Source organism: Copadichromis virginalis, linkage group LG13, assembly GCF_057382275.1.
Source record: "Copadichromis virginalis isolate Kocher_CV1m ecotype Utaka linkage group LG13, C_Virginalis_male_GT1.1, whole genome shotgun sequence".
Classification (NCBI taxonomy): Eukaryota; Metazoa; Chordata; class Actinopteri; order Cichliformes; family Cichlidae; genus Copadichromis; species Copadichromis virginalis.
The window spans coordinates 2,020,871-2,045,379 of NC_140630.1; the positions used below are offsets into that span (position 1 = coordinate 2,020,871).

General features: G+C 50.4%; 1 protein-coding gene across 2 annotated transcripts in view; it reads left to right on the forward strand.

The window, feature by feature from the left end:
* Positions 1–1,301: 1,301 nt before the first annotated feature.
* The window catches only part of psda (pleckstrin and Sec7 domain containing a), a 42,173-nt gene continuing 18,965 nt past the window's right edge, over positions 1,302–24,509 (forward strand). The window contains exons 1-8 of one of the 2 annotated variants that reach the window (XM_085476879.1): positions 1,302–1,704; positions 8,320–10,818; positions 11,226–11,328; positions 13,304–13,578; positions 13,656–13,924; positions 14,792–15,026; positions 15,103–15,362; positions 23,858–24,028. In XM_085476879.1, coding sequence (XP_085333005.1) covers positions 8,488–10,818; positions 11,226–11,328; positions 13,304–13,578; positions 13,656–13,924; positions 14,792–15,026; positions 15,103–15,362; positions 23,858–24,028 — 3,644 coding nt within the window. In that variant the 5' untranslated portion in view covers positions 1,302–1,704; positions 8,320–8,487. The remainder of the gene's footprint in view (positions 1,705–8,319; positions 10,819–11,225; positions 11,329–13,303; positions 13,579–13,655; positions 13,925–14,791; positions 15,027–15,102; positions 15,363–23,857; positions 24,029–24,509) is intronic. The other variant, XM_085476878.1, reaches the window with a different exon arrangement.

Consider the following 24,509-nt stretch of genomic DNA (forward strand, 5'->3'; position numbering starts at 1 on the left):
ACCTGACAGCTGACGAGGCACTAATGAGTCCACGGGACGATGACGGGGCTTAAAGGTACAGCAGCGCGTCGTCAGCATAGCAGCGAATATCCTGTGTATCCTGGTCAGCAGTAGTCTAAGCACAGATGGCCTCCACGTGGCAGCCTGGTCAGGTGAACCACCTCAGCTGGGTCCTTCAGACGTGGAGGACTGAGCTGCACATCCTGTCTCCGCCCCTCAGAAGAAGCTCATTTCTGACACTTGCACCCGTCCTTCTGTCACCACCCTAAGCCCGTGGTCATAGATCAGGGTAGGAACGTGGTTCGACGAGTAGCCGGACAGCTTCGGCTTCACTCTCAGGTCATGGCTGTACGAGTCTGTCTGCTCAGCTGTTCCCTCACCCACGAGCAGAACCCAGAGATGCTCCCAAATAGGCAGCTGAGGACTCGGAGGTTCTCATTCTCATTACAGCTGCTTCGCATTGAGCTGCAAAACACCGCAGAGCGAGGCAAGACCACCCAGCCAGAAACCATCCTGCACCTTTGTTTTAAGAATGCGGAGCGATAATAAACAAGTTCCTCTGAAAGTGAGCTCTTGGAGGACGCCGTGCTTTACAGGAGAAAACGATTACACTGCTGTCGGTCTAAGCGGAGGCAGAGACGATGCTCAGGTCTACAAGAACGAGCACTCAACACACACCGAACTCGCTGATATCAGACAACAGGATCACTGTAGTGTGTCACGCAAAAGTAACTAATGCTGCAAAAACTCATGTTTAACTTATAATTGAACCTATAATTTCAGCTGTTACAAAAGGCGTCGGCACCTCAACAAGGTTTCAGGAAACGGGAGATTAAAAATGATGAATGATAACAGGAAAAAACAAGTGTATATTTTTGTGAGTTTGGGATATTCTTCATCCTGAAACTGGATCCAGAGTGGAGCCGACCAGCACTCCCAGCAGCTGCGACACAGGTAAGAGGACCCGTGCAGCTTGGCTCAGATTATTTTGCAGCTGCGTATTGAGTGAATCTGTAACCTTCTGCTTGTTGCTCCTTTGTTTCCCAGCTGTCTCCGCGAGTAACGTCCTCGCCTCGTCTCTGGAGGGGGTCGGCAGGAGAGACTCAAACAGGCCACGAATGTATAAACGTACCAGCTTGATGTGTGTATGTGCTGAGAGCACGGCACGTGGTCACTGGGCTGTCAGAAGAGCGCCCCCTGTGGAGCAGCTGCAGTTTTCCCCTGCAGGTGTACGCTGATGTAACGCAAAGAGTGATGAGGTCACAGGCTGTGGGCCGGTCCCGCTGCAGTGACGTGTGACATCACAGTTTAATCAGCCTGTAATTCTGCACATTATCCTGATACTGGACACCCCCCGCTCCCCGCACTCCCCCCACCTTTCCTAAGCTGCCATCTGTCACAGCTGCCCGTCATTGGCTGTGAAGGAGCCGGGTCTGCGGACGGCGGAGCGCCCGATTGGCTGGCAGACTGTCTGGAAGGAGGAGGGGTAGGCGGGGTGTCAGCTGATTACAGGAGATGGGAAGTAGAGGTGGAGGAAGACGAGGAAGAGGAGGAGCTGAGCGCAGTCTGTAAATCCACGATGAGCCGGCGCTGCTGCAGACAACAAGTGTTCAGAGAGGAAGAGGAGGCCGAAGGAGGATAAAACCAGCTGTAGCACGCAGAGAGGCGGGTTACCACGGCAACTGCCGCAGCGAGGACACACAGGTAAGGTTACAGCGGCAGGCGTGTGTGTGTACGTGTGGTTTTATGTGGTGGATTGAGCTGTGTGTGGTGGGAGGAGGAGGAGGGAATCCTATTAGCAGAGTCCAGGAAAAGAAGGACTAAGAGTGCTTATCACACACACACACACACACACACACACACACACACACACACGCACACACTCTGACAGCATGTCAGGTATCTCACACTCTTTATATCTCAGGTATGAAGTAATCTGACCTTTCACTGCAGTAAAACTTTGTAAAAATACTCTGAAACAAGTAAAAGTACTTCGTGGTTAACTCTGGGAGGAGAGCTCAGGGTGTCTGAACGCTCCACAAACAAAGGCAGTTTGTACCACAGCAGCATGTAAGACACGATTATTGAACGCTCTCATCCATGTAGAGTCCAAAAAATCATTTTAAAGGTCATATTTCAAGGAGCTGCTGCAGTTATCAGGAGACTTTACCTCCCAGCGGACAGAAGCTTCCTCGGTTGGTCGATTAGTTCGTGTAATCGTGAGACTTTGGTTTTAACAGGAAGGAAGAACAGCAGCTCAAAGCCTGGTGGCTTCAGACAGAGTTCACAAAGAATGAACTTCTGTGAACTTTAACATATAATAATGTGCAAGAGATTTATTAAGCTGCAAACAGACATGAACTGCACAGTGCAGACACAAACAAGCTTTAGTGTGAGCAGCTGTCAGCTCTGTGAGGATCCTCAGGAAGACGTCTCCTCAGCTGAGGGCGGCTCTGCGGAGGCCCGTCCGTGACTGATGGTGTCCTGCTGTGTGGTGTCAGATCCAGGTGTGCTTTCTCTGCACTGACAGTGTGTTTGCATCGTTGTCATGCTGGAACAGGAAGCTGCTGTCAGTCAGATGTTCCCAGATGTTCCTGCGTGGTGGATCAGACTCTGTGATTCATCAGTTTATCAAAGATCTCCAACAGCTCTGACTGAGCTGCAGCTGAAACCATGACAGAGCCTCCACCCAGCTTCACAGATGGCTGCAGACTCCAGGTTGCCTTCATTAAGAACAGCTTCTCGATCAGCTGAAGGTCCAGATCATCTCTCAGGTCCTGTTCAGCTGCTGTCGAGTTTTTATGGCCTCCCACTTCCTCTTCTGTCCACTTTCCTCAGGGTTTTGAGGACACACTGACACCACGCTGAGATGTGCAGAGTTTCAGCTGACAGCTCTTTGGAATCACCATGTTGGAGACAAAATCCTGTTTTCATGAGAAGCTGTGATATCGTTGGCATTTTTGACAGATTTGGTAAAGAAACTGGAACAGATGATGAGTTTGTGAGACAGGCTGATGCTAACTAACTGCACCTCTGCTCAGGTGTGTGGGATTCACTGTCATTCCTGTGAGAAAGCTCCCGTACAAGGACTGAACAGGAGAGGAAAAGCAGCCAATGTCCACAGAAGAACTTTAAGGAGCTTCAGGAAGCTCGAGAGCTGCTCAGCAGACCTGAGGGGTGGCTCAAGACTTTTGCACAGCTCTGTGTGGCACATTTGAACAGGCCTGGGAAACAAAGTCGTTTCCAGTCGTCTGGTTTAGAAACTATTGCTTGGCTGCTAAAAGTGTGGTTGGGGCCCCTTTGAGTGGCCGTTAGATAAAAGCGAGGGGGCGATAATAAAATCACCAAAACGGTTTGAAGGCAAAGTGAAACTAGCAGCAGTAATTATTCAAATATATGGAATCAGGAAGTCAAAGTTGGACCACGAACAGGTGAAACAGACAAATCCTTATCAATAATTATTGATCGGTGCACAGCAGCAGTTTAACACACGGCTGCAGTTACAGAAGCAGAACAAAGTTGACCCCTGACCCTCGTCCTTTCCTCTCGGTTATCTCTGTGAGCGAGGATCGGCAGCGTCAGTGCAAGAGCGGCTGTAAACTGAGGTCAGAGTTCAGGAGCTGCTGCTGCTTTGTGTTTCCTCTGCAGCCAGACTTTTGTCAACGACAGCAGGAAGCAACGCTCGGAGCCTCTTTTACCTCCTCTGACCTTTGACCGGAGAGCTCAGGGTGAGGATCGCAGTCAGTGAGGAAGGACTCGCACGCGCTCGTGCTTCAAGTCGTTCCAGCTGAGAGCCGGCGACGTGTCGGGCGCTCGCAGCAGCTGCAGGAATTAAAGTCACGTTCTGCTTTTAATTGGCTGCAGATATAAAACTTTCCAGCTGCTAAATGCGAGCCAGGCGTCTGGAAAATGACTTCACAGAGACAGCAACAGTTTGCAGAGCTGCAGCTCACAGAGACCTTCTCAGTGACGCCGTCAGCGTGAGCGCCTCCTTCCATGCGTCGTTTGAACTTCAGTGTTTATGTCCTCTGAAGCACATGTGTGTCCAGGTCAGCGAGTCGGAGAACAGTGGGCTCCTCTCACTGTGACCACAAACCTGAAGCTCCGCCTCCTCAGAAAGTCTGTTAGTACATCTGCCTCACAGCAGCCACGTTATTGGCTGGATAAGATAAAAATTAGCTGAGGTGAAGCCGAATAGACTGCTGAGAGCTATGGCCGCCTGTGGTGCCGTCCACCTGTCAGTCAAAGAGGCCACGCCCCTAACAACACAGACTTTAATCCAGGTGAGCTATGAAAACATCCTCCCCTCGTACAGCTGTTATGAAGGAGGAAATGACCCACACACAGTCTGTGGATCAGGCTGTAAACATGTTTATGTCTGCTGTGAAGGTCTGTGGGGACGGACTCACTGCTGCCTCTGCTGGACCTCAGAGGAACTGCAGGTTTGGCACGAGTTGTGTACCTGTGATGATGTTGCTTATTAAAAGGAGCACCGCCCCCCTGGTCACACCTGTCCATGAAGCAGGTTTGGAGGGATGATCCAGTGTTTTTGTTCAGGACAGGAAGCTGATTGTCTTGAAGCTGCTGTAGTGCAGAGACGAGGCTTCAGCTTGATTTCTGCTGAGAAGGAAAGAAAATCGGATTGGCTGCAGTTCTGGAAGAACTGTGATTTCTTCAGGTGGACGTTAGAGGAACTGCAGATTTCACAGCGAAACCCATCTCACCGGATTCGTCCGGTGCTGGAGGTGATGAAAGTGGACGTGACGGTGATGAGGACTGATGCGTGAGCAGCAGAGGAGTCAGATTCAATAAAGGCAGAGAGCTGCTTAGAGAGGTTTGGGGGGCGCTTAAGCAGCTCTCTGATGTTCCTCTGCAGGAAAGACAAAGCGCCCTTTGATCGCGCTCCGAAGCAAAAACCTGACACGGCGTCCTGTAGCAGGTTACATCACTCAGGTGTCAGGATTATTTGGAGCTGATGCTCGTTGTGAAGACGAGAGTAGCAGTTTGTTACCAGAAACGCCGTCGCAAAAAGGACGAACCGCCGATCAGATTGTTATTAATGTGTTGATCGTTACAGCGCCGTCGCTTCTCTGTGGACGTGAACACGTCGGTGCAGAAACACGGGACCTGAGTATGACATAACCCGAGGGCAGCACTTACATCTGATTAAAGCACTGCTGGACCCTGTCAGCCTCAGATGCAGGTTTTACCCTCTGATAGCTGTAAATGCCGCTGATCACGCCACGGAGTCGCTCTCCTCGCTCTCCTCGCCCTAAAGCATCATTCCTGCTCTCCGTTCATCACAGAGCAACGTCTTCCTGCTCTACAGTTTGATGTGGATTTGATGAGTTTGTCCTGTTTTCCTGTTCGTGGTGAATGTGTTTTAATAATGATCAGAACGCTCAGTTTTTTTCTACTCCTGGGTTTATATGATGTCATAGAGAGTGGGTATCTTGTATGGTCATCTCGGGACCAAAGGAGTCACCCACTGAGTTGGTAGCCATTGTGGAATTTCCACAGATTCATCTCAGAGGTCTGCAGGACATGAAAACTGCAGGTATAGATGTGATTAAAGTTCTCATTTTAAAAGGAGGCTTAAAAACACTCAGCTCCACTGATGGCTCCTCCCACCAGACCTCTGAGTGAACGCCATGGTAATTCTGACCGTGGACGCTTCTGTTCAGCCTGATTTAAGTAGCAGGCCACCGCTTTTATAAATCTCTGCTCTCAGACCTCCGGTTAGTGAGGGGCAGCCAGGAGAGGCGAGGAAGCACCGAGTTAAGACAAAGAAGGATTATTTTGAACCATGAATCATGCTAAGCTGCTGCGGTAGGAGCTAGAAACGAGCCGACAGGTCGCCTTGTTGTTTCTGAGAGGAGACGCGCACTGACTCGCATCTCAGCACCAACATCTGCTCCACATCCGCCGTGGCGCACGCTCTAAAGTTCACTCAGCAGAATAACAAAGTTCAGGTTCTTTGTTCTGGATCTACTCGAGATCAGGAGATCAGAGCAGCAACACTTTGTGTGTGTGTGTCATTTCCTCTGACAGAAACCAGCAAAACTGGTTTTTAAGCCGTTTCACACCCCCACACGTGCCAGCAAGGCGCACGATTGCAGGACGAACACGCACACGCGTGTGGAAGACGCTTGCAGGTGAACGCCGACGACACTGAAAGGGACCGAAATGACCTTTCGACCCTCTGCTCAGCACGTGTCACGCCTGATCAGCATCTCAAACGTCTCCTGTACGCCACTGTTTCCTGCAGCCTCTTGTGTTTTCATGTGACCTCTCCTCGTGATCTAAACTGCTGACCTACATCAGCGAGCAGCACAGAAGCTCAGATTTACTGTAAAATGTGGAACAGGCGAGCGGCGACGACACAGATAGGAGCTGTAAAAAGCCGAGAATAGAAGCACGAGCGGCCTCAGTGAGGTGGTTAAATGGAGCGTGATGGAAGGAGCGGGCTGTGTAAAACACGCCGGTCTGCGCAGACGTTCCTCCGGACACGCTCAGGAGGAGCGGTCACAGAGGTCACGGTGTGGCTGCCGACTCCTCACCTGAACACCCGTCAAGCTGCTTCTGCTCCTCCCTTTAACAGACGAGCTGAACTCACGTGTCAGTCGCAGCCTGCTCGCCCACGCGCTCCTGCCGCCCCGTTGGAGGACGGCCAAGGGCAAGAGAGCACATGTAGATACCAGAGAACTGAGAAGGGCAGCAGCTTGTCTTTCTCAGCTGATAATGAGCCACACTGCACAGCAAACACCTTCCTCACCCCTTTGATCGAAGGTTTCACCCCAAGATCTCCCTGAGGCCACGCAGAGCCTCCTCACCCCTCAGCTCCTGTTTAGTCACAGTGACGTGCCGCACATCATCCTCACCGACCGACCAAACAAGTACATGTAAACTTTAAGACTTTGAGTTTTTCGCTCCAAACATTCAAACGCTCCTTCCTTCTACGATGAACTCTGTGCATGAGCAGTAATCCTGTGACTGCTATAAACAGTTTATCACAGCGTTTTTCTTCTTCTAGATCTTTATGACATCGTACAGAGGGGATACCCCCATATGGTAATTTCAGAAGCCCCGCCCATGTGCTGTTGAAACGGGGGGTGGGGGTTAAACGGCCTACTTCAGACAGAGGATTATCTGAGGAGCTGAATTATGGCAACGTATGATATAAAGAACCTCAAATCATGCAAAGCTGTTGTGGTCGAATCCACATTTGGTGCTTCTGTAACCAAATTGTGAGCCAGAACCTAGAACCCCTCCAAGGTTCCCCCAGAACCTCCTGAAGGACTGAAACCATGAGCGTTTGGCGACGGTCTCCCTCGGAGTCGGCCTGGTGCACCCTGGAGGAGAGGAGCTGTTGTTTTGACAGCGTTGCTTTCATTTTTCTGTCCCTGAGGTTCGTGCTAGATAAAACCTCCTGTTGTGTTGCTCTCTGCCGGGTCTCCTCTTTGTGGGCCCGGCGTTCTTTGAAAAATGCATTTTAATCTCAAGGAAATGCTTCTAAAATAAAGTTTAAATATATATTTTTTAAAAAAAGAAGTGTGAGCGTTATCAGAGAATTTCCCGCTCTGAGTTTTTTCCTGACATTGTCTGAAATTCACTCGTTCTCATCCAGTTTCCACACATTCACCTTCCTAACCCACACTGTGGGGCTGGACTCTGCTTCTGATGACTAAAACATGAGGTGTTTGGTTTCTAGCAGTGAACCAGTCTGAGGACACTGTGACCTAAATACAGGATTGGGTGAGAACTGATGAAGCGTGAGGTCAAACATGATCATCAGCCTGAAGCTGTGCAGTTAGTGGGGTGGAAAACGTCTTTCTGTCACACTTTACATGCAAATTTCATGTGGTACAGTCGAAACCATATGATTGGTAGCTTCTAGTGACATCTGCAACTGTTATAGTTACATAATAACTACTTCCTGTTGATGATGATCATTCTGCGATGCTCAAAGCATTCACCCAGGAAAAGCCTCAAATTAAGTTTGTTTGTACTTTCTTGGTTTGGAAAAGATCTTTTTTTGCAGTCTCCAAGTTTTAGGAATGCTAGGTGTCTTTAACCTCTTAACATCCACTTTGTCGCTGTGGACCAATCCAGACTTGGAGCTAAGGGTTCGGCTTATGCCTAAACAAAACCCAACCCTGCAGAGGTTGGCCTAGTGGGTGAAGTGGATGATTTGATATCTTGAGGAAATGGAAGGTTTAAAACAGCAAAGCTTAAATGATCAAACCTTTATGGATTCAACCCTTGTAGAGGATAAACTGGAATATTAACTTTGAACTCTGTCTGTGTTTCTTGCTGCAGGTCGAAGAGAAGATGTGCAGCTGCAGGATGGAACTGGTACCCCAGTCCTGCCCCTCACCAAAGACTAGATGAATTCTGTGCTGGACACCAACAAGTCTAAGGACCTTTTGGACTTGTAGCACAGGTCCACAGCAGGGAACTCTGGAGCGTTTTAAAGGAAGGGCAGATATGTCCCAGGCCGGTAAGGTCCTCCACCTGTACGTCGAGGTGAGGTCTGTTGCTGAGGAGGAAGGTAAGGTGCCGGGCCGAGGAGATGATGGTTCCAGTCATCTGATGCTTCAATGTCCAGATGTTCTCCCTCACTCTCAGAGGAGCTCTGCCTACTCCAGCCGGAACTCCAGTCCGGATCTCTCTCCGATACAGCACCACATGGGGGGCGAGAACGACAGCTTGCCTCTCTCAAAGACCTCCTCCAGGCAGTCGGTCAACTTCCGGTCGAACGCCCAGCTTCAAGAAGATGCACTGCATGACAGGTTTGGGCAGTTACTTGAAGTCCTTACACCGGGAATGACCGTTCCACGCCACCACGGCTCACTTGGACACATCTGTTCCTCAGACATGGATCCCCACCAGAGGAGGGTGTTTATCTCACCATCATCAACATCCTCTGGGAGGCTGACTGTGCCCTCCACACCAGTCAGCGGTCGCAGGTACTGCGAGGTCCCAGGGGTGGAGGGCAATGAGGGGAGGAAATCCGTGGTGTCGTTTAGCTACATAGAGAAAGCAAACGTGCACAACACGGCCGCCCGCCGAAATTCTCTGTCTCATAATGAGCCGGACAGTCCTTTCAAGGAAATGGGAAGCAGGAAGGTGCTGCCCGCTCACCTTCGGAAGAGGCTCAGCGATCCAATGTCGTACAATGGTTACCTGTCACAGAGCCACACCTGCCCGGCTCAGAGTCCAGCCCCACGGGGCTCACCTTACCTGCAGAGAGCTAACCTGGACTCAGTGGCCAGAGGTGCCACCTACAGGGCCCTTGAGGAGTTTGGATCTCCAGAGCTTAAGCGCAGATTTGGAGGTCACCGATTTGAGAACAGCAGCCCCTCCCTGCCTCGGCATTATCAGCCTTCTCGCTGCCAGTCCTGGGGGGGCTCACCTGACCTGCCCCGCAGCACCCTCACCCTGCCGTGCAAGACCCAGCTCATGGAACTGGACAGGACCCTCTCCCGTAGTCCAGTGAACGGATTACCCAGAAGTCCTGCCTCCAACCATCTGTGTGCCCACACTAGCTGCTGGTCTTACTCTGCAGATCCAGCTGCTAAACTGCACTCCAATGGCCCGACTCAGAGCAAACCCAGGCCGTGGATGGGAGACGAGAGCCCTAGACACTCAAGTAAATTTCACCCACCGTTACCTGCAGGGAGGCCCACAGACATCCAGCATGAGGTTCAAACTAACGTATTACCTGCCAGCACTTCCTGCACACCTGGGACCTCTCATCACAGCGCCCGTAATGCTAACACTACCAACACCAGCCAAAAAGCCACAGACGGGATAGACAGCAGCTCAAGCAATAAACTGAATTTAACCAGCAGGAGTCCCTACAGGTTGTCACGCTGCAGCAGAGCGAGTGACGCAGCCAGCGATGTCAGCGGCAGGAGGAGTGCCTCCCCATCCTCAAACCTCGATGTGGCTTCTAAGTTAGCTCTGGAGGCCAGCAGACTTTCCAGCATTTTTGCAGAGAGACGAACTCCGACTCCTCCTGAGTCTTTTCGGCCCGAGAGTCCCAAGACTGCACGGAAAGAATCACAACCGTACTCCGCCCTTTATGGACGGAGCTCCCCTGAGCTTTTACAGGTGGATCCCTGGAACCACAGCCGGAAAACTGACAAGGAAGTACCTCACACTAAACCAGGACGAATCTCCCCAGTCTCGTCACAGAAAGGCCTCTCCTCACCAGCATCGCCAGCCATGCCTGCTAGATTGTACCGTGCAGCTGCCTCTCAGTCACCTGAACTGGACCCACGGCAGAAACGGAGCGCATCACCTACTAAGGACATGTCCTCCCTGCACCGCTACCAGCCGCCACAGTACACCGGAGACCACAGGTCACCTGGCGTGGAGCGAAGACAGTACGATCACCTGTCTGAGAGATCACCCAGAGACAGCCCTGAAATCACCAGGAAACCTGTCTCCAGACCGACCGTGGAAGCTTTGCCTGTGAGCTGGACCTCCAGGCAGCAGGAGTGGATGGAGGACAGGAGCGAACTCAAAGAAAACTACCGTCAGGCACCTCCCAGAGTTTACGTTTCACACAAAGACGAGAGTCGTGAAAAGGATGGGGGCGATAAAGGGGTGAAGACATCGGGGCAGGAGCAGCAGAGGCTGGGTGTGGGCGTGACCAAGGATCAGACAGAGGACGTCCAGGACCACAGCGGCGGTGCCGGGCCGTCCTCTCACAGCTCCAGTGGAGTGACGGGGAGCCTGAGGGACAGTCTGTCCCCGGAGACCTCGAGCCAGTCGAGCCACGATACGGCAGACGGTGGCTCCGGGATGCAGGTCGGATGGATGGGAGGGGGAGGAGGGTGTGGTTGTGTAAGAGGAGGTCATCAAGTAGAGTGTGTGTTGAGTCAGTGAGCTCCAGTAAGTCGTCATCTTCACCTCGACTGCAATAAATCGATAATGAAAGCAAAGTAAAACTGCAGCTTTCACTGTGATTCAGCGACTTGTCTTTGTTTCCGTCGCGCACGTTTCCTCCCGCTGTGCTGAAACAGGACCGGCCTAACGTTTACATAATGATGATTTTTGCTTTAGACTGTCACAGCAATTAAAGCACAAAAGCTTCTGCACCAGCTCAAACTCTGCTTCTCTTTAATGTGTCAGCGAACGGCACGTATCCAACGCACCGCTGCTTCCTTCCCGTGTTTATAAACACATGTAAACATGCTACTTCCTGTCCGTTTCAGTCAGACGTCGGATCAGCAACAGCTCTGTCCTCCAGGTCGCAGAAGATCGCCCAGGCCAAGTGGGAGTTCCTGTTCGGAAGCCAGAAGAGCCGCTGCAGTAAAGGTGCGGTAGGCAGTTCCTACATGACCTTTGACCTCAGGTCCTACACCGTGGACCAAATCCGCATAAACTCTATCAGAAAGAAGCCGCTTCTGTCCATGTTGGGTCCAGACTCTGTTTCTCAGTATGGACGTGTTTATGTCAGCAGACACACATTATTATAAACTCTAACATCTGTAAATGTCAGATTAATTTTATTGCGTCCAGTCGTAGGACGACACACGACGCTCCACCAATGCATTCTTAGATTTCAATAATTCACTCAGTCAGCTAATTTCATGTCTCAGTTTCTCAGAGTGTAAACTGGAATATTAAACAGGTGGGAGCATGAGCACTGACACCTGGACGGGTTAAAACAGTAGTGTTGTTGGAGGTCACCTGCTGAGTGACGGTGTTGGTGGGCTTTCTGAAGCAGGCGGGGCGTCTGCAGGTAAATACCAGTGTTGATGGCGGCTCTTTACTAATGACTGTTTATGAAGCGCAGACGTGTGCAGCAGGTGTGTGTTTCTGGCATCACACTGTAAATGTTACAGCATATATAATTTAACAGCAGCCCTTAAGTGAAGCCACACCCACCTCTTCGTAGATACCACAGCAGGTAAATACGACCTTACAGGCTTTGTGTTCTTCCAACCGTCTGACAGCACCGATGCTGGGACTGCTCGTAGTGGTGCAGCAGCAGCAACAGTGTGCTGATGACCCGGAGTCTGTTTGCAGCAGGTTAAAGGGCCGTTCTGTCTTTTCTCTGCTGCTGTGGAGTAAACACGGAGCTCCCGGAGTTCCCAGCGTCTTCTAAGCCAATTAGCCGAAGCTGCAGCTTAACGTAAGCTCAGAGGGGTTTTACAGAGAGTACAACTGTGCTCACAGGTGCTGCTACACATCACCGCTTCCTGTTCTGTACGTTCTCACTTAAAACCGGGCGTCAGCCCTAAACGACACAGAACCGAGTCTTAAAGTTTGCGCTGGCGTGCTCTGAGCTGCAGCTCCGATCGTGTCGGTGTAACTCTGAGCTCCAACAGGTCGTTGTAGACAGTTTGATATTGATAAAGTCAAGTCTCAACATGGAACACAGCTTATCTGGAGTCCTTCTGTGTATAAACTGATCTAATTTGTTTGCACTCGTACGTTTCTGTAGTGAAATATCAGAAACGGGTCCAAATCCAGGGTTTTAGTGCTGGTTCCTCTGTGTTAAACTTTATTCACACCATGATCCATCAAAGTTTCACGAGGATATCTGCTGGACTCAAACAGCTTATCCTTCACCACCGATCGAGGAGCGCAGGAGCAACCCTGGGTTTTTTAACCATTACAGCCATCCAACAGGCGCATCATTAGGAACAGCTACTTTTAACACTACTGATATTTACTCTGGACTCTGAGTTAACTTCAATAATTACTTCCTCCAAACCATCAACGTGTCTTTTAGACCCCATTCCTACAAAGCTGCTCAAAGACGTCCTGCCATTAATTAATGCTTCAGCCTTAAATACCAACCTATCTCTAATGATCAGCTATGCACCACAGGCCTTCAAGCTGGCTGCAGTTACACCTTTACTCAAAAAGCATCTCTAGACCCAGCAGTCTTAGCTAATTACAGGCCAATCTCCAACCAGATCTCTGCCTCTTTTAAACAGCATGTCTGTATCCTGTAACCGGGTTGAGTTGAGCAAAGGACGACCGGATGCAGAACCTCGTTCTGAGGTTACATCCAGTTAAAACGCCGTTTTTCCTTCCCGCTGTCGCTAAGTGTTTGCTCACATGGCGTTGTTGATTGTTGGGGTTTCTCTGTGTTATTGCAGGTCAGTACTTTGCAATATGAACACCTTGAAGTTGCCTCTAAGATTTGGTAATAAACTAGAATTGGATAAAAATAACAGAAAACTGGGGACCAATCAGAGTTTAGCTTCAACACTTCGTAGGACCTGTTTTGTGCTCTTTGACACTTGGCGTTATGAACATCTGCTTTTTCCTCCCGTAGACGCTCCGTTCACGACGCCTCCGACCAGCAGCTCGCCCAGTCCCACCCCACCCTCTTCCCTCCATCTGAAACCAGCCAATCAGAGGAGGGGGCGGGAAACCGAGGGACAAAAGCTGTCTCATCACGAGGTCCAGCAGATCGAGGTGGAACTGGTGACCGCCGACCCTCGAGGCTCCTCCCCCAAGACTGGCATCATCCGGCGAACCCTCAAATACTCAGAGACGGACCTGGACGCCGTGCCTCTGCGCTGCTACCGTGAGACCGACCTGGACGAGGTGCGTGCGCCTCCACCTGTTTGCATCTCACCTGGTTCCTTTTAAAATACGTTATCATCATCTCTCGTATGGTGTAGGTAATGCGGGCGGAGGCAGCCGAGGAGGCGGACTCGGCCTTCGGGAGTAACCGCAGTGTCCTCGGAAACTCCAATTTTAACCCCGCTGACCCCTCCCCAAAATCTCGCCCAGGTGGAAGGAAGGAGGTTGATGGGGAGGAGGAGGAAGACGAGGAAGATGAGGAAGAAGGAGGAGTGGTGAGCTGGGCCAGCGTCAGGATGCAGGGAGACCGACAGAGACAGAAAGCCATGAAGGAGGAGGAGGAGGTGCTCAGCCTGCTGCTGAAGGGGTGAGAGGGCGAGGAAAGGGGCTGCGGGGGAGGGGGGGTGAGCTTTAGTGAAGCAGCTTGTTTCATAGTCGAGCTGTTAGAGTAACTGATTACTCAAAGACTTGGCGATGTAAGCTCAGATTGTTGTTTTCAGGCTTGTTTGCATCGAGCTCATTTACACCACAAACCCTCGAAGCTTTACTGAACTCTGCTTTTCTCTCTTCTGCAGCCGCTGCATCGCTTTTACTCCAGTCTGCTGTCTGTTTGCACACGGCTGCATTTACCTGTACAAATATGCACGTTTTCTGTTTATTGGCTGCGTTATAAACTTTATAAACTACGACTTTCATCAGGGTTTCTGCTCATGTTCAAAGCTCCGCCCTGCCTGCGTGAATAATCACACGAGACGCTGCTACACAGAAATGAAGGATTTATTATCCGACAACCACAAAAGTTGTGTTCAGCTGTAAATCCTGGAAGAAGCTTTTCTCCTGTCAGATTAAACATAACAGTAAAGTCCTGACTTCCTGTATCTTACTTTTCTGGCCTATGACAGGCCACGTTTTAAAATGTCACGCAGTGGGCCGTTTCTGGCCCGCAGGCCGTCTATTTGACCCCCCTGCTTTATATTCAGAGCTGCAGCTGAGGAAGAAGGGCTGCCTGTGTAGGAGGCAGTCGTCTCTCCTGCTTCTTTCATCCTCTTTAACGCACATGCGTGTAAACTGAGAGGCCGTGTGCAGGCTTTTCCTCCTCAGATTCCTCCCGCTCGGCTTTTTAAACTTTTCTTTGATCCCAGTTGGGTCTGATGAGGAGACTCGGCGTGAGCGTCTGAAAGCCAGGATTAAACACGCAGTCAGGCTTTAACACGGTTTAACTCTTCTTCCTCAGGTCGCCCGAGTCCTCCGACAGCCACGGGGGCCTCAAGTCTCCGATCTCCATCGGCAGCCCCCGCCGACCTTCCGACAGCAACCTGGACTCCTTCAGCCGCCACTTCGAGAGCATCATGGAGTCCCACCGGGCCAAGGGCACGTCGTACAGCAGCCTGGACAGCGTGGACCTGCTGACCTCGGGATCCACGTCCGTATTCACCTTCGACCTCCCCACCCTCACGCCAGAGATCCAGGTAGGACGCAGAAAGGAGGCGGGTCGCGGCTTCCTGTGCGCAGCAGGACATAACGCTGTCTCGTCTGTGTGTTCAGAGTCAGATCTGCGAGAGCGCCAAGCAGATTATCGAGCTCAGCTTCGCCCCGCTGGCCCGTCCGGACCCGTCCGCCGCCTCTGAAACGTCTCGCTCCGAACTTGCACTCTGCGCCTCGGGGGCGGGGCTCCGAGGAGGCTCCAAGGACGACGGCGGCCCTCCGGTCAGGTCCAAGTCGGAGAGAGAGTCGTGGCGTCGCTCCATCCTCAAAGACGGCTTCAGGAAGGCGAGCTCGACACCAGCGCTCCACAGCAGCATCAGGTGAGTCGGAGCGCTCGCTCGTTCTGCGGCCGACCAGACGAGGAGACGAGCTCCTGGTTAGTGTCAGTGTCAGTGTGTGTGTGTGTGTGTGTGTGTGTGTGTGTGTGTGTGTGTGTGTGTGTTGTAGCACTTTCTGGATGCTGTGCAAACGTGATCTGCAGATTAAAGTGATGAGAGCTGAAAACTGCTGCAGGGACTCAGATCAGCCACAAGGTGGCAGCACAGCTCTCTGTGTGTGTGTGTGTGTGTGTGTGTGTGTGTGTGTGTGTGTGTGTGTGTGTGTGTGTGTGTGTGTGTGTGTGTCATACAGATGGAGAGTGCAGACATTTGCTCGGCTCTGTTTGGCGCTTTGCTGAGTCGGGACATTTTTCCGTTTCTTTTTTTAACCCTCTGGCTCTGCAGCTGTTTTTAACCTCGTTTTATTTTCCTCCAGTTAATCCTCAGATTAAAAGCCTAAAAAACCAGCAGCAGCTTTCAGCCTCGTTCACCTCACGCACTTCACTTAATGAGGCACGAGGTGAGCTGAACTAAACTATGAATTTAAGTTTGATGGCCGAGTCGTGGTTGTTGAGAAATAGTCGATTTGTGTTATTGGCGGCTCGTGTTTCTGTGTTGAACCTCGGCTCAGCTTCGTACAAACATCATGAAACCGTCATTTTAAAGTCGTGTAACAGCCATCTGAGCAGCTGGAAACACTTTTCAGGCTTTTTGCATTAAATTTCTTAAGTTTCAGTTTGTTTTATATGAATTTTCACAGTCAGACGTATGAGGTCACAAAATAAGAAATATTGAGACAGAGACAGTAAATATCACCAAACATGAGGGACATCAAATGTTTCATTAAATAAACAAAATCCCCAAACGTCTCACGCACCACCGCCCTGAGATCATGCTAAATCAGCTGAAAAATCATCCTCTCGATAAAGCTCGCTGCAGAGCGAGCTCACAGCTCGATAGCAACAAAGAAACAGGAAGTCAGTGGCTATTTTGTGATATTATTAAAGGATAACGTGTGGCGTGATTGCTCAGGTCACCTGACAGCAGCGGCTCGACTCAGCGCTGCAGCTGCTTTTCCTCTGGTTGCTGCTGCCTGCAGGGGTGATGGTTGAACTTCTGTCCATGCAGCATGCAACACGCACAGCTCGACCCGACTGAGTCGCAGGCTGACTGCAGGCTGCTCCCACAGGACGATGAGCGACACGTTTCCACGGCGCTCTCCTTTGCTCCGTGCTCTGCGTGGAGAACAAAGATGGCGTATTTGATGCTCGCCGAGCGGTTTTGGTTGCACATCCTCTCGTGCTCCACTTCCAGCTTTATACGGTTACTTTCCTTTAAACCAAACCACGGCGGTCACATGACGCGGGTCCCATCAGCTGATGGAGTGTGGTCAGCTGAAGCGTGTCCCGCTGCATCCATTGTGTTGCAGCAGTGCATCCCTCTAAACCAGTTCAGCACTTGATGCATTAAACTCATCCTGACAGCTGATGTTTCATTTGTTTATCAGGATGATTAATAAGGCAAAAACAAACAGATTTGATTAGACCAGCATCACCTGCCTCCACCACCTCCTGTCCCAGCATGCTGCTCTGTTACACCGCCTCTCTGCGTGTCCTCCTTCACTGCTCCCTCTTCTCCTCCCTCCTCCCTCCTCTGCACATGCTCAGACAGTCTCAGCCTCTGTGGCTCTGAGCGGTCTGAACATCTGAACACCTTCATCTTTAAACCTTCTCGTTCTCTCTTTGTCTCGCTTCCACCGACTTTCCTTCATCTTCTCTCCAGAGCACGCCTCCACCTCTCCAGGCTCTCCTCCGCCCGCTCTCGCTGCAGATCGCAGTGTTGTCTGCAGACTCCTGCCTGACGTCACCTGTCAGTCTGTTCGTCAGCGCTGCAGACAGGAAGGAGCTCAGAGCAGATCCCTGATGTAATCCCACCCCCACCTGTCACTCCTGCTCCACACCTCGGTCCTCGTGTCCTGCACCACCCTCACGTACTTCCTCTCTCTGCAGCCAATCATCTGCTTCCTCCTGACCTTAAACATCACATGTTACCGTCACGTTTGCTTTAATTACAACTTACCAAAATACAACATCTGACTGTTGCCGTGTCCGTACCCGCATCGTTGCAGCTCACTCTAATTTTGCAGATTTCCTGCAGATCTTCACAGTTTCACACGTTCACCTGCTTTGGGCTGCTTGAACCACTCATTTTACTTTTTAACAAATGATAAAACATTTCATTTCCTGCTCAGTTTATTTTGACTAAGCGTCATTTGCAGTTGCTGTTTGTGTTGGCTGCAGCACGGCTGTTAAATTGAACCGTTAGTTCTATTTTTCTCCAGATTAGTTGAGCTAATCTGCCCACGTGCAGCTCGGCTCCTGAAGGATTACGACCTGGAGCGTTTGTATTCCTGCTCGGGCTCCAGCGGAGTGCAGGATAACAGCATTCAGGTGGAAATGAGCAGAATATGGATTTAAATTCTGGGGCGGGATAAAATCGGGTAGCTCGCTCCCGCCCGTTGTTGGCTTCAGCGGAAGAATTCGTACGTTTTCTTGCTTTCGTGTTGTTGAAACGTCGCTCTGCTCACGAACACGTTCAAACATCTGAGGAGTAAAATGGAAACAGCCGGCCTGCTGCTGGGAGCTTTCCCAGCACGAGCTGGAGGAGCTCGCCGTTTTCCTTCTTGGCCTCGCGCCACGGCTTCTGCTGGGTGTGGACGAATTCAGACGCAGTCAAAAACTTTATTGTTCTCAGCAGAAACTCACATCGCGCTGCAGCGAGCGAGGAATTCAGACTTGGACATGAAAACAGGATCACGGCCGAAGCTTCGTATCCTTGTCCCTGCTCATCGAGTCCAGGCGCCTTCACGCTCACATGCGCGAAGGACCTCTGTGCGTCGTATCCTAAGAGGACATGATGCATTCCAGCACTACAGCCCCCTGCCCCCCGCCATAAATCTAATCCTAATCTGCAGCTTCAAACAGCCTCATGTGGGAGGTCTGTCCTCACAGGGATAGGTGTAAAAACACACACACACACACACACACACACACACACACACACACACACACACACACACACACATCAGCCTATAGATGGAAATTCCAGATGGGTTCAGGAAGGGTGGAAGTAAAGACCTCCCACTCCTGTCTGAAAACTAGAAACAGTCTGAAATGTTTTCAGTAAAGCCTCCTCCTCCTCCTCCTCCTCCTCCTCCTCCTCCTCGATGTCATTCATGTGGATGTTTTCCATCTGTTGTTTGTGTGTTCAGACCTTTGACCTCTGACCTGCTTCCCCTCGGTTCGTGGTGATGCTTCTGCCGTGGAGCTACGTCCCTTGCTGTTACTGTGAGCTGAAACACATTCGTGTGCGGCTGTAAATACTCTGAGTTGTGTGTCTTCAGATGGATTCTGATAACCGTGGTGCAGAGCGGCGGCTGCACGCTCTTTTCAACGACTCTACGATCAACTTTCAGCTGGAAGGTTTAAAGATGTGATGTGGGTCGAGCGCAGCAGCAGGCTGTGCACAGATGTAGCCTCACAGTGTGACCTGCTGTTTAAACACTTCCACCAATCAGAGCCGTCGCTGTTTCGGTTTGTGTGCAGTGTAGTCGTGTTTCTGCGACGTTGTGAATAAAACGCACTTTAGTTGAAGCGAGGCTGACGTGGTGCAGACGAGTGATGGTTACAGGGTCGTGGCTCATATTGAAGATGTGTGAGCAGCGTTTGGACGAGGTGTAGCTTCTGGCCCCGCCCCGCCGAGCTCTGCATGAGTGACACACACACTGTACCCCTGTATGTGTGTGTATATAAATGCTGTACTGAGTTCAGTTTAATGAGTAAATTCTGAATTTATCTTATTCATGTGAACATTAAAGACAAGTTGCTGCTCGCGCTCAGCTGAAATCCTCATGTTCCAAGTTTCTCCTTAAGCTTTCAGTCACGTTCATGCGGCGCCTCGATGAGGCTGAAGTTTATCGAGCCGCTGAAAACTTCCAGGATGGTGAGACGAGACAAAGAGAGGAAGAGGGGAAGGAGAGGACAGAGGGGGGAGGGCGAGGAGCCGAGGAGGAGGAGGGGCGTCCTGGGTCAAACGGGGGAGGAAGCGCATACCTCCTTCCCCTCAGTGCTGGAAAATAAGCCAGCTGATGGACGAGAGAGGCAGCACGAGGAGACGGGCCAGCGGAGAGGAGAAAGAGGGAAAGTTGTGAAGAGGAGCCGCGCCGAGGTTTCAAAAGTGTGGAAGAAAGAAGAGGAGGACTGGAAGCAGACGGATCAGAGAGGAGGCGCTGCTGCTGGAGGATTTCCTTACCGAGGCGCCGAATGAAGGGGAGAACTGGGAGCAGATGATGTCATAGCTTAATGATGTCATCAGATTAACGTGTGGGTGACGTCGCTCCGTTTCCCTCGACAACAGCTCGGCGTGGTTCGGAGGCGTCGATGTGGATGTTGTTTGATCGACGGCTGCTCTCTCACAGGCTCTGTGTGAGAGTGGGCGGGGCCGTGTCGTAATGGCGAGATACATCCTGTGCTGGGGGGGCGGGGCTCTGGAGGACAGGTACATGTATGCCTCGCCCTACCCGGCTGTGTACAGGTGAGGTTAAAGCTTCCTGTGTCTGAAACATGAGATCAGTGATGTCATTGATCTGTAAATATGTCAGCAGGGAATTTATCCTTTTAAATTTATTATTTATTAATTTGTTATTGACAAAAATGACAAAGTTAAATGTTGTCAGCAGGAAACAACACCACAGCATAAGGTCAAAGAGATGATCTGTTCTGGTGTGTGATTGGTCTCCGGCTGTTTTTGAGTGATGCTGAGGTTTAAAACCAGTGCGTGCAGATGCCAAACAGATGCAGTTCCTCTACCGTCCAGCAGGGGCAGCAGCGAGTCAGTCCCCACGGACTCCCATGTTAAAACTGGTACACGAACTGTTATTGGCTCTGTAGATAACAATGGCTCGCATTATTAGGGGCGTGGCCTCTTTGAGCTGCTAGGTGTCTGCTAGCTTCACCTGAGCTGGAGGTGTTTGCGGAGTGCACAGTGAGATGTGAGGATTTGATTTGGATGTTGCTAATTCGCAGACGTCCGTGTCTGAGCGAAGCTCCCATACAGTCTGTGGCTGCTAGCGTCCGTCTACCAGAAGCTTCATATCGCCCGTCTTTCACATAAACACAGATTTATTCTAGCGTCGCAAACGAAAACACCGGCAGCGCTGCAGAAATGGATACCACTGTAGAGTTACGCCCTCCCTGAGCCTGCTTCTTCCTGTCAGTTTTTCCTTCCTGCTGTCACCAAATGTGTGCTGATAGTCTGTTATTGCAGGTCTTTACCTCACTGTATAAAGCACCTTGAGGTGACTGCTGTTGTGATTTGAGCTACAGAAAAAAAGTGAACGAGAATCAGCTGAGTCTTGGGTCTTGTTGTGATTGGTGAACTGTTTTCATGAGTGGAAGTTGTTTCAAAGACGTCGTGAGCTGCAGTTTATCTGTAAAACCAACAGCGGCCTGTTAAAAATGTTCACTGAGGGTAAGCTCAGTCTGTCGATGACTTTCTGGACTTGTGCGGTTGTGCAGAGAGGGATCTGGGCTGGCCTGCTGTTAGACGCCCCGTCTCCCAGGACTTCAGCCTGTTCGTTTTTTTTGTTCCACTGATGCAACTCTGTGAAACGTCCCCACGCCGTCGCCGCGCGCTCTCCGCAGCAGTGTTTGTCAGTCGTTGCTGTGTGTCAGGGTACACGAGGAGAGGAAGGAGGCTGGGAGGAGACGCGTGCCGTCCGCCCGCCAGTTTTAACCTCTGCTCAGCCGTTACCGTGCAGCACGCCTTCCTCTGTATTTTCACTCGTTCTGATTCAGTTCTTTCATAATGTGGGCTGTTTGTTTGATTCACAGGAGATTTCACATATAAATAAAAAAGAGGCGGTGCGGGACTCGGGCGTCACGTACCGAGTTTACAGTACAGCTGCTGGTGCCAGCCAGCCCAGCAGGAGGCGCTCTTAGGAAACCTGCCCGGTAACTGCAGGTCAGGCTGGAGCTTTACATTCAGTTACAAGTAAAACGACTGTTTAGCTACAGTGTTGCGTTGGGATTTGCTTCATGGCGCGCTGTTGTCCGTCAGTTTGGTTCAGCTGACGTGACAGATGAAGCTTTGATCTGAGCTCGAGTCACCTGTGGACGGATTGATTTTGGCCCAGCAGGAGAAGAATCCTTTCATTCCCACATTTATTTTATTGACTGAAACTTTCTGTGTGCCGTCCCGGCTAGAGCTGAACCGACAGTTTACTTTAACCTCGTGAGCAGCGGTCACCACCAAAGATGGCGCCGTGGATGTCCTGATGGTCGGACGCTGTGGTGGGCGGGGTTTTGGGGTACGTCCGGGCTGTGGCACCTCGGTCCTTGTTGCTGAACTGAAGTTTCTGAACTGAACTAAAGAGCGAGTGAGCTGTTGGCGACGGGGACACACGGCTGAGAAGCAAAGGGGTGTGTTTGATATGTGACGCATCATCGTGATGGTTTAAAACCAGTCAGCTGAGTCGCTTTAAGGACTTCAGGACATTTCTAACACGGACTCAGGCTCTCGTGCACCGTACGTTCAGTTTTTATTCGTGTTTCACTAAAATGTGTTTTCACATCTATTTTAACCTGGATGTTAAAACCCTAAAAACACTAAAACTGTGGATTTGACACAGTGTGGTTTTAGAAACTTCACATTATGGAACCAAAACAAACCGGTGTTTGTGTGATGTGCTGCACGCACTGACCATCAGCCAGTCTGATATATGAAAGCTTTGCAAACTGCGGCCCACTCTGCCGTTTGTGTGTGCAGGTTAAAGGCAGACCGTCCTTGGACTTTACAAAGTTTTCCTTCAATCAAAGAAACCTAAATGTTCACATTAAAAGTCACTCGGAGCGCTCAAAGGTTTATTCTAGTAAAGCTCTCATTCCTCAGATGTTGGTTTCAGTCACAAAAGCTAACTTGCAGCTCGTGCAGCCTCTCAGTGTTTTGTGTGAACTATGTAGGACACTGAGGCTTTTCCTGCAACACATCTTTTTAGGAGTCCCTTCCCGATGCTGTGAGTGCCTTTGGTCCAGTCTTCACAGCCTGGGTTTGAATTCGTGAGGGCGTGACCTTCACTCCTTTAACAGCCTGACGTGAGCCTCAGGTTTATCTCTCAGGGTGCTGATGGAGGAGTTCGTCGCATGTTTCTGGGCTTGCTTCGGTTTTCCTGTTAAACTGTGTGATCTGACTCAGCAGGAACTCTGCTCTGCTCTGAGGCTTCGCTCCGCATTGCTTCAAACAGACTCCATAATGAACCTTTCTGCGATTTTTACTGGGTCCAGACGTTTCTGCTGAATAAAAGTCCCTGCAGGCAGAGGATCTCCTCTGGAGTTTGCAGGAAGTTTGCTGTTTTAACTTTCCAGCTGAGCATCCATTATAGATCAAGCGCTGGATTCGTGGTGAGGCCTGAGCGGGACATGTGACGGCTGAGCTGTTTTTACCTCCGTCTGAGGAAAGCCTCACGCTTTCACTGAGGTGTCTCATCGTCCTCGGGTTACAGGACGACGTTTGGGTTTGTTTCAGACTGATTGAGGATAAAGTCTGGCACATGTTGCCATGGCAGTGTTTCCAAACCGGATCACTAAATCTGGACGGGTTTGATGACCATGTCTGGACGCGAGGCTAAGCTATTGGCTGCATGTTAGCATCGCTCAGACACAGATATCTGCTAATCAGTAACATCCAAATCAAATTTCACTGTGCAGCCCAACTGAAGCTCCGCCTCCTCACACAGTCTGTACAGTAGCCTCACAGCAGCCATATTATTGGTCACATGATGTCATTAAAAAAGCTCCAACAGTATAAACACAATGCAGAGGTCCAGTTCAGGTGAAGCTAGCACACAGCTAGCAGCTACAGCTGCCTGTCAGTCAAAGAGGCCACGCCCCTGATGGTGCAAACTCGCTGGGCCGTTGTTACTACAGAGACGAGCAGTTTGTGTATCAGCCTGTAAACGTGTTTGTCTGTGGGGACTGACTCACTGCTGCCTCTGCTGGACACCAGAGGGACTGCAGTCTCCTTTTTAACGAGTAATCATATAATGCGCTCAGAAACATTTTGAGGACCGTAAACGTGCGTCATTCTGAACTGTGAACCAGTCGGTCTGTGAGCTGTTTGTAGACGCTTTCCATCGGCGCTGCTTTGGGGTCTGCATGTGGGCTTTGTTGACATGAACACAAACACTGATTAACAGCAGGCTAACTCTTTAAACCTGGGCTCCGAGAGCCTCATGTTCGTGTCGGCTGGCTGTCACTCAGCGCCTGTTTGTGGTTTGGTTGTTGTGGTGTGAGTCTGACTGACACGCCCTGGAAAATAACAGCGTTTCTGCCTTTCTCTGCATTCCTGCTTTCCTCCCGTCCGGCCTTTCGTTTTCGAGCTTTCTGTCTTGTTTTTTCGCTCTGCTGCTCGGTGACTCATTGTTCTAAGCCTCTCTGTCTCAGCTGGTGGATCAAACCAGTCTCAGCTCAGATGGGGGGAGCGCCAGGTGTCCAGATTGGGCCTGATGAAAAATGGAAATGGACGTTTTCAACAACAAGGATCTGGGCGTGCATCCTAATGCTGTCATCCATCTCCACCTGGTATGGAAACAGAGAATCTGCACGTCACAGGAGGTCATTTACATTTAAGTTCTCAAAGTTTTCAATATCCCCCTTCCTGCTGTAGTTCTTCTCTCTGATGTTTAGTTCAGTAAATTCATCATTTATTAGAGAACAGGACAACACAGAGAAACAGACCGCTGCTCTGTGCTTTAAGTGAAAGCTTTACAGCATCACAAATTAATAACAATTATTATCAGAGCTGCTGCTTTTCCATTAGAGAGGACTCACGGTTCTGATTTACAGGTCCAGTCTGTCATTTGTGAAACATGTTTAACAGAAACACCGAGTGCTGTGCACCTGATGCTCTAGTTATTAAAGCTAAAGCTTTAATGATGTGTTAATAAAAATAAAGGAGAGTACATTTTGAATCCATAACTATTACAGTATCATGATAATCCTGTAATACTGCTGTGGCAGTCACAGGATGGATCAGTCACACTGAGTTTAAGAAGCATCAGCAATAAAATAACATCAACTCTGACATCATCAGTAG